The sequence below is a fragment of the Drosophila virilis genome, unplaced genomic scaffold (genome assembly GCF_030788295.1).
Source record: "Drosophila virilis strain 15010-1051.87 unplaced genomic scaffold, Dvir_AGI_RSII-ME tig00000084, whole genome shotgun sequence".
In the NCBI taxonomy this organism is placed as follows: Eukaryota; Metazoa; Arthropoda; class Insecta; order Diptera; family Drosophilidae; genus Drosophila; species Drosophila virilis.
Window position 1 is genome coordinate 37,818 of NW_027212796.1, and position 9,895 is coordinate 47,712.

The 9,895-nt window shown below is 41.2% G+C and overlaps 1 protein-coding gene across 1 annotated transcript in view; it reads right to left on the minus strand.

The window, feature by feature from the left end:
• LOC26530516 (uncharacterized) overlaps window positions 1-8,667 on the minus strand; it is a 31,390-nt gene extending 22,723 nt beyond the window's left edge. Inside the window, exons 1-3 of the mRNA XM_015176119.3 lie at window positions 8,433-8,667; window positions 7,597-8,324; window positions 933-1,073 (exon numbers count right to left, since the gene is read on the minus strand). Of these exons, the coding sequence (XP_015031605.1) occupies window positions 933-1,073; window positions 7,597-8,324; window positions 8,433-8,562 (999 nt within the window). The 5' untranslated portion in view covers window positions 8,563-8,667. The remainder of the gene's footprint in view (window positions 1-932; window positions 1,074-7,596; window positions 8,325-8,432) is intronic.
• Between the last annotated feature and the right edge of the window lie 1,228 nt (window positions 8,668-9,895).

Sequence of the window (9,895 nt, forward strand, 5' to 3'; positions counted from 1 at the left end):
TATGTCTACCAAAGGGGGACAGTTTGATCTTGACCAATGTCGATGTTATCACCAGGCTCTTTGTTTACAATATTAGAAATGTTTATAATTGTGCTTATGCTTATGTGCTAAGATATGTTAAAGGGTGGGTGCGACTATGGATATGTCACTATATATATATATATAATGGTATACACATATATTTTGGACCATCCTTGCCGGTCAAGTTCTGTTGCGCTCGATTTAACGCTATAGTCTAGTTTTGGTTGTCGTTTTATGCCCGGCCGACTGCCGCCTTTGCCTAATGGCAATTGCAGCGTGTTGAGGCCCACGCGCTAGAAGTGGCCCGGTCCTAACTAACGCCCACTTCCCAAACATCATGCACTACAAGTGCTAAAAATTCTGAAAACATATTTCACAATTAATTGTCAGAGCAACTGGGCCGGGCATCGCGATTGTGCCGCGTGTACCGCCGCGGCGGCTGTCATTATATTTTTCTCGCATTTTTAAATGTTGTTCGACATGGCAAAAACAACGCGTTGCTGCTTAATTTGTCGTAATTAATGCTTATGAATAGTTTGTACTTGTCTTTATTTGTTCGAGCTACTTAATTCGAGCCAATGAATGCGCTCTATACTTATCAAGTTGGCCAAACGAAACAGGAGTGTGCGACGCTCTTTGTTTAAGGTTTCCAAACAAATTCCAATACTACGTTATCCTAATCTTAAGCATCTATTAATTAGGTTTAAAATCTCAAATAAATGGTTAGTCTATTAGTTTACGGCTTAAAACAACTTCTTGCCTTAAGGTCCCTTAATTCGGGTCAATCAAACTTTGTTAACTTTGTTTTGCAAAATTATAGTTTTGTTTAGTTTGAGTTTGATTTTTGCACTTTCCTAGTCTTATTTTCATACTTGCAATTAATAAAAAGACGCAGTTAAATTGTAACTAACCTGCAGTTTAACCAGCTCCGGATAATCGTTAGCGAGCTTAGCGAGCTCCTGGTAATTAGCTTTTGCCATTGAGACAATCCACTCCTTTGCCTTGGGATGCGCAAGTGTAACATCGGGTGAATCCTTTTCCTCAATTAATTGCTAAAAAGACATAAAAAGAGGGTACCAAAGCGCATAAATTAATTATACATGTTTCTACCACTTCATTTACAAAAGGCGCGGGGGCGTCGCGAAGTGGTAAAAAAAAAACAACAGATATATAAGCATATAGAAAAGAACGACATGAAACGGGTATAAAACATAGAAAGCCCATTGAAAGCATTAACGCCAACACACATTTGGATCTTAGAACACACACATGTCGACTTGTGTGTGTGCGTGTGTGTATATGCTCCAGCAATCTTTGTGGCATCCAATGGATGCCGCTTAGAGCGGGGAGAGGGAAGGGGGGGCGGGGCTGTAGATTGGGGCGTGGGGCGTGTGTATAAAAGCTGGCATAATTATGCGCACGCATTCGACAACGGCGCCGTCGCCATGTTCTTTCCCATAATTATGAAGGTAATAATTTTTATTTATTAGGCGCGTGCTTTAGGCAGATTGTGCGCCGGATTTTCTTTAGCGACGCGCTAAATGAAATAGAGCTCCAGAACGCCGGCGAAAGTTGTTTCCTTCCTTTGGTTTTTTCTTTTTGTTTTTTTCCTTTTTGGTGATTTACACATTTCGACTGGGTATGGGGTGGGGTTTAACCACCACATACGCACGCATTCCCACTGATAATGAGCACTCTAATGAGCGAGGGGCGCTGGCACACATGTGCCAACGACAACAACAACAATGGCTGGAAACATGTGTGCCTCATATTTACGAGCGCGGAAAACATTTTCGGCAACTAATTATCCATTCGCATAATGTTCGCGCTGCTAACAAGCTGCAAAAGAGTCAGCTTTTATTTACCTGTATCTGTATCTGTATCTGCCGAGCACCACCCCCAAAAACAACAACAACAACAATAACGAAAAAAAACTCCCCGCTTTTCATAATGTAACAATAGCTAATAAATGCGAGTACACATGGTTGTACGGCATTTAGCCGCAGGATGCAACAGCTCTTCTGCCCTCGAGACTCCTTTCATATTTACACGCCACTTGACTTTGGGAGTGCTCACGTTTTTCCAATTACTCGCTGTGCTCGAACGCACCGGAGCTAATCCCTGTTAGCCACCCGCTCAGGTAGATGACGATGGCGCCATTTGCAAATGCCGAATGCCGCATGCCGCATGCCGCATGCCACACACCTCATGCCACATGCCGCCTGCCTCCTGCCGCATAGCGAAGGCCGATTGCCGTTTGTCGTTTGCCGAATAGCCGACAAGGTGAGCGAGACGAGCGTTACACACAAAAAAAGTGAAACAGCAGCAGAACAGAAAACATAACAGAACAAACATTGCAAAAGTAAGGCCCCGGGCAAAGTGGCCATGTCAATGCTAAACAAAAGAACAGAACCGCCCCAAGTCTCCACCCAAAAATTGGCCACTGCAATGGGTATGTTACCCTCTACGGTTATGCGGGGGTAAAACAAAATAAACAAGCGTACTCTCATCAAAAGTGCACGACTGGGGGATACCCTAAAACCAGCATGTAAAACAAAATAAACAAGTGTGCTCTGTTCAGTGCGCGAATGGGAGATACCCTGTATCTAAAAGAAAGCTGCACTAACAAAGATTTTGGCTTCCTTCTATACATAAATTCACACTTGCAGCTGCTGTGCACCTTCTTGCATCAGCCTCACACTGAGAAAAATGCGCTTTTTTTTATGATGAAACTTTCGAGGTTGTAAAAACATTGACTTAAGTGGGAAGATTTACCTCTACCAATAAATTTTTTGTTCAATTTTGGAGGAACAGGGGGAAACCTTATTTCAAAAAAGTTTTTATTTTCTGATTTAATGTTGATTTGGAGAAGAAAACCCTGTCTGCACGGGCACAACTATTACCTACTTTCAAAATTTCAAGTAAATTTCAAATAAGTCTCTGGTACTGGCGTTAACAGTCTAGATCGATTATTGATGCTGATCAGGAATATATATATATATATATATATGAACCTCACGGGGTCGGCGATGTCACCTTCTGCCTGTTACATTTACACTTGCACATAACCATAACACCCATTTTTTTTACTCATTTTCAATGGTTGCAGAGTAGAACAAAAAAAAAAAAAACAGAAGCGACTGCTGCTCGTTGGCTGCCCTTGTCTAGTTGGTGGCCATTTCTCCCCAATCGCTTGTTTGTTGGCTGGCTTTCTTATGTCCTGTGTGTCCCTTTATGCAAGATATTATATCACACTGCTAGCCGTTGTCCTCCGCCATGCCAGGCCAAGCCGGGCCAGGCCACAGCAGACCAGACCAGACCCGACCCAACCAGACCGTGCCATGTCCTGTGCGGCGCTGGGCTGTGTCCTTTCGCTCTGTGTGTGTGTTTGCGTTTGCCACCACCCGAAAGTTACCTTTGGCTCCCTTAAAAACGGATGAAGCCACAAAATGGTCATGTTTGCCATTGCCGTATGCCGTATACCGTAGTCGTTGCCATTGTCCGCTCTGATCACAACACAAGTTGCCAATGCCGGGCGGCGGAGGCGGCACCGGTTGGTTGATGCTCCACGTCCTCGATGGGTCGACATTGTTGCTCTTGTTGTAAATTTAACCGCTTCGGGACATACTGCGTTGTTGTTTAACAGCAATAACAACTTTTGGTTTGTTTCCTTACATTTTTAATTGGGTCCTTTGTGGTCGCCTGGCCGTGATGAGTATAGCTTTGCCTAACTAATTTCTATTGCTGCTTATTGGCTATGTTAACATGTTTCACCAACTTGTTTTTATCCAAAAAGGGTTTTTCTCTTAACCCGCCCCCATTCCACTCCCTCGTTGGACTTAATATGCATATTGGGACACGGGCACTGGCCACCAAAGTACCTTGTGGGTTAATAAAAATATATGTGGTCTGTTTGATGCTGCAGTCGGGCTTCATTTCGTTGCCCGTTAAGCAGCACTACAAACGGGTAACAGTCCTTTAAAATTGTTAATTTAGTGATTTTGGGACAAACACTATGCCATGTATGTCCAGGGATATAAAGTCAACTAACCTAGCTTTAGATGTACAAAACTGTGTGAGGGCTCTTGAATTGTTAAAGCGACAATGACTGAGGCTTAACAGAGTCTAGACAAACACATTTTCACAAAAGAAGTCATATTTTCAATCATGGTTTCCGATCCTATATAAAAATATTATAGTTACATTATTGTCGCACTGAGCAAGTTTGTTTAAGCTTACGATTAAAGGGCTGTCAACTTGTTAGGATTATTAATCTTAGCAGATACATTTGTAAGCAAGTAAGTTAACTTTTTAATTAGCGAAGATCTTAGACAGCAGATTCGTTAAACTTTTTAAACTTTTTAGCTGAAGTTTAAACATATATACTTGGAACTAAATGCAGAGCCTGTCTATCTTTGGGTACAATATTTTAAAAATTATTTCAGTTCGATTTAGATAAAGATAATTAGAATGTATCTGTTGTTAACACCTAGGGATAAGCGCAACATTCAAAACAGCTGTCAAACGTTAGTGATTTTCTTACACAGACAAGTTTAATAAACATTATTGGCAGATCAATTTCAGCTCAACGTTAGATATATATTTCGATAAAGTGCTTATATCTTAAAGTGGGTGCTGCCTAAATGCACAAATTGCCAACTCATGAAGCTAATTAAAAAACACTCGAAACGAATTTAATTGATCAGCTTGCAAGGCAGAACAAGCCCGTAGCGATTACAGTTGCGGCGCCAAGATTTCACGGTCTATATTGATGGATCTATGTGCGTCAGTTGATCGCGGGAAAAATATGAAGCACGGGCATACCATTTGAAAACTCTTTCGTGCATGATTTGGCACTTTTTCTACCATTTTTGGATGATTAATAATTTTTTATTAAACAGAATCCGTCGAGGGATGGTAATAAGTAAAGATTGCTGGCGCCGTCTTAATTTTTTTTATTTTATTTTTTACTTGGGATTGTTGATTTGTCTTGTTAGCGCACAGATTTGTTAACAATTTTTACAGGTTTACAGCTTGGACAATGATGTTTGTAAACTATCTGAATAGGAGAATATGTTGCTCAATTAATTTCAAAAGTTTGTAATTAGGTTTGACTAGGTTTAACTGGGATAATATGTAAGGGGAATGGTTAGGCACATAGTTATCGAGTTTGGTCAAGAATTGTTACAACAACGCAAAGTTTATTAACCCATTTTACGACCGATTCTTCCTGATACATAGATTCGTTCTGCAGATCAAAAAATGAACTAAGGGCTTACATAAGTATAGCTCGCGACTGCTCGACTGTGAATACCCTGTGCTCAGCACTAGACAGAATCGTCTTCTATCAGCTAATAGAGGAAATATTTGTTGCATGTAATTGGGCAACATTAATCCGGAAACATGGAAAACGTGAGAAAACTAACATAAATTCTGTGATTTTTAGTCGCTGGAAAACGTTTCGATACATGTAAACATTAATTTAACACACATAAGTGGACAAGAGTGTGCCTGTGTGTGAATGTGTGTGTGCACAAATAGGCACTTAAGTCTTTTCCTTAGTGTTTTAGTCGAGTGTTGAGTTTTTATAGCGCTTGACATGCAGTTGACAATTTCGAGTTCCGACTTTGACATCCATCTACTGCTGCAGCCTGTCGCCCCGCCTGGACGTGCTTGTGCACGGACGGAGCATACACATTCATCTAGCGTTCGTTCTGGGATGATTTATGCAGTTGCCTTTGCTTTATGCCTAAACCCGAATACTTTGATTGACAGCCCTGAGTGGATGACAGTTGTTTGTCAATTCAGCCCATTGGTAATTGCCGGCGTCTTTAACTCGAAAAACATTTGCTTCGAAACGATTTTCTCGTAACGCTTGACAAATTTTTAACATGTTGTCGCCTTTTATTTTCGGCTATATGCATAGCCAATATATCCACACATTTATCCATACACACATGAATGTACTCAATGAATAGCTCGAAACTCAGTTGTACTCCGTTGATTTCTGTAAGAATGGCACAAAAGAATTTCGAGTTTTGCTAGCGAAACTTTAGCAATGCCATCAAAATACATATTTCAGGTGTGACTTAATTTGATTAAACTGCATTACTTGATTTGAAATAAAAGCTTTTTAAGACTTGGAAACAGCTCAGGTAATTTGATATAGTATAGAGAACGTTAGGATATCTTTGAAAAGCAGAAGATTTAATACTATGGTATACGGTTTCGCGGACAGGTGAGAGTAGAGTAGAAATGCAGAGTTTGATGAAAATATCTTGGAAAACCGATTTAGCCATAAGAAAACTCATTCTTCGTCCAATTCTGCCTATAGACCTTTATAGAGTTGTACTATTTTCATTGGATTTAGATAAAAGCAGCATATTTTAACAAGTAAATGGAGGGCTTAGTCAAGACATCTTTGTGAATCTGTAATTACATCCCTGATTAGCTAAATCCACAATTAATGCAACAGAAGAGCATTCAAATTACGCTTAACTGTCTGCAACATTTTCCATTAAATGTTGGCAGGGCGAGTGGGCGGCGCATAATGAAAAAAGTTATATATTAACAAAGTACATGCGTCGGTGAATGCATGTACGCATGTCAAGCACACATATATTTATATAGATATCTGAAAGAATGAGTGACGCTGATGACAATGGGCCGAATGGCCAGACGGACAGACAACCAGACTGGCAGACGTTGCAGCGGGCGCATGTAATGTTATGAAACTTACATTTTATTGTCCACGAATAAAATTAATGGATTTGTACAATTCGAATGTGCTGGTGGCAGTTCGTGACACACACACTCACACACACACACACACACACACACTCTGCTGACAGTTGCGACCAAGCCAGCAGTTCCACTCGAGCTATATTTAAGTCTGGTGCCTAAGTGCCCGCGTTGGTGTGAGACAAGACCCTCATCTGGGAATTTGTTGCGAATTAGATTTAAGAATCACACAGAATCAGTGTAGGCCAGATCTAATCTGCCTTTAAATTGCTCTACGATCATAGAAAATGGAATTCGGAAAGTTCTTGGCATGCAATTTGAAAAATTAATCATCACAATAAAGCAAGACGAATTCGTAAAATGCAAAAACTGTGCGTTTTTTATTTGGTTTGGTTTTGTTCTGTTTGACACAGAAACAAACGCGACGAACAGAATCTCACTCTAAATGCTTCCCACAGGAAGTGGGGAATAGCTAAAAGCGGCCCAGTTGGAACTGCTGGCCGAGCAGCACCAACGATGCGCGACTGGCATTGGCAAGCCATCGCACCCGCACCCGCATCTTATGCTGGGCTCAATGTTAACCGGTTTTGTTGAACATATAAAAACACGTAAGACAGCTCTAACTGCGAGTGCTCGACTAGAAGATACCCTCAGCTAGACGCCAAGCTACTTTTATAAACAATTTAGCTTCCTTTTATAAATACAGGCAAGTTAGAATGTCGTATCAAGAAAATATACACAATAGGGTCGGAAATTCTTCCTTCTTCTGCCTACTAAAAACATTTCTACAACAATATACCCATTTGCAATGGGGCAAGGGTATACAAAACATACCTTCTCTGGTTTTTTCTTGGGCGGCGGCGATATTATTTTAGCCTCTTCTTCGGAGGCCATCCGGTTGAATTTACGTGTCGCTTCCTTAACGCTGATGGGATTCTCAGCCGCGTCGCCCGCCTCTGTGCCGGACACTTTGTCTGTGGCCGAGCTATCGGTTGATGCGCCCGACGAGAAAGAGAAGCGCGGAATATTCTCCTTGTTGCCGGTCTCGTCCACAGAATTGGCACGGGATACAGACTTGGCACCAGCAACGGCAACGGTGTCGAGCTCGTTGTTCGTGTCAACATCTGGCTTGGCAGATGATTGCAGCTCGAGGCGCGCTGGGTCAATGCGTTGCATGGCGGCTGTGAATTCGTTAACGCAATCCCGATAGCTTTCCACTTGACCCGGGTGTACAACAATGCCGCTGCTGACGATTGCAGCCGGCACGGGCGTTGGTGCTGCTGCCACTGGCGACTGTTGCACCTCGGGCGGAGCTTTGTAGGGCGGCGGCTGTCTGAGGGGCGAGACGCCGCTGTCGGTAACAGATACCAGCGAGCCAGCTCCTGGGCTGGACGGTGTCGAGGCATTGCCAGCGGCCTCGACGGCGCGCTCCACAACCTCTTCGGAGGGGCACTCATTGATATACTTTTTGCGCAGTATTAGATACTTTTGGTTGTTTTCGTTTTTGATTGTTGACAGCAGCGTCACGTATGTTTTGAAGCGTTTGCGTGCCTCGGCCTCATCTGAAATTAGATTTCAGTAGCGTTTAGTTGGGGTTTGACTTATGATGTCAACAGGTAGTTTAACATATACACAATTACGCATTTCGCATGGAATGGACTCTGACTCACTTTGGGTGTGCGTTAGATATTTCTTAAAGTGCTTGACAAGCGCATGGTTTGTCACCTTGCCATCGTTTTGCAGCATATAATTTCGTATATCCACAATCGATAGCTGCTTTGTTGTGTCGTTTGCACTCATATTTACACAATTCACAGCTTATTGCACACAATTAAATATTAAACCAAAAAGTATTCGCACCAAAACTAAACAAATACGCAGTCGCCAGGGCTGCACAGTAACAAACGTCAGCTGGCTGCTGCTGGAGTGCGAGCCAAGACCAAGGCGAGTGTCAGCCCTGCTGCTTCGCGGAAAAAAGCTGACTGCTATGTGACCAGGCCAATTCGAACAAATAGGAATAGGATTTTATTAATTTTATTTATTCTCAATTGTAATTATTTATGTATTTAAGTTTATGTACAGAAGCCAAAAATGTATTTTAAAATAATATTTTATATATATATATATATCTTTGCATAGTTACTCAGGGCAAATCTATATATATGCATATGTACATACATATGTTCCGTTGCTGCACATACATAAATATTATAAAATATATATGGATATTATTTGCATATACGTATGTTAGTTAACATGAACATTATAAACTTGTCAGATAAAATATAAAATATACATATATATATATAAATATATATAAATGTAACTGCTGAATAAAATCGTGAGGAATTTAATAAACAATTTTGTCCAATTGCGAAAACATTTTGTAACTTCCTTCATAACTCATATACCCTGTACATTTCGACTTTACATTGATTTATTCTCCACATTTAGCTCTACAGCGCAATGTTAAATACAATTACAATATCTCTTTTTGTGCGGCATTTAGAAAGATGTCAGTTTTATCAGACAAAGACGTACAAATTGTTTAAATTTCAATTTGACCGCAACCGATGTCGACAAAGATACTGTCAGTAGCATCGCAGAATGAGATTAAGCAGCCGAACAGTTTGTTTTGTGGGTGGCAAGACGAAATCTGTGAATGGTAATGTTACGTACATTCGGGCTATATGAGAGAAAAGTGTTAATTTCATTTTCGATTTGCCAAATGCGATTGCGAAGGGAATTGTCGAAAGGCCGTCATTTATCATGTGCACATGCAAGTAGTCTCCGGCCTGGCAGGGGAATCATCACAGTTAGGAGCTTAGTTTGTTCAAGTCTAGGCCGGCTGATGTTGGCAATGTCTGTGCACCATGTCTCTGTGGCTTCGACGTCGATGAGAACGACAATGGCGTATCTGGATACACAGATTGGGATTGTATCTTTCACTTACATTTCAAGTTTCAAATGTCAAGCTGTGTGTGGTTGTTTTTGTTGTTGTTGTTGTCTGACTGCGCCCACCCATTGGCCCAATATGCCTTTCAGTCGACGAAACGTATATTCATTTGCATATTGCAATTACAAACTGTATAATTTCGTTCGAAACCACATACGTCTCCTACAACATATCAAG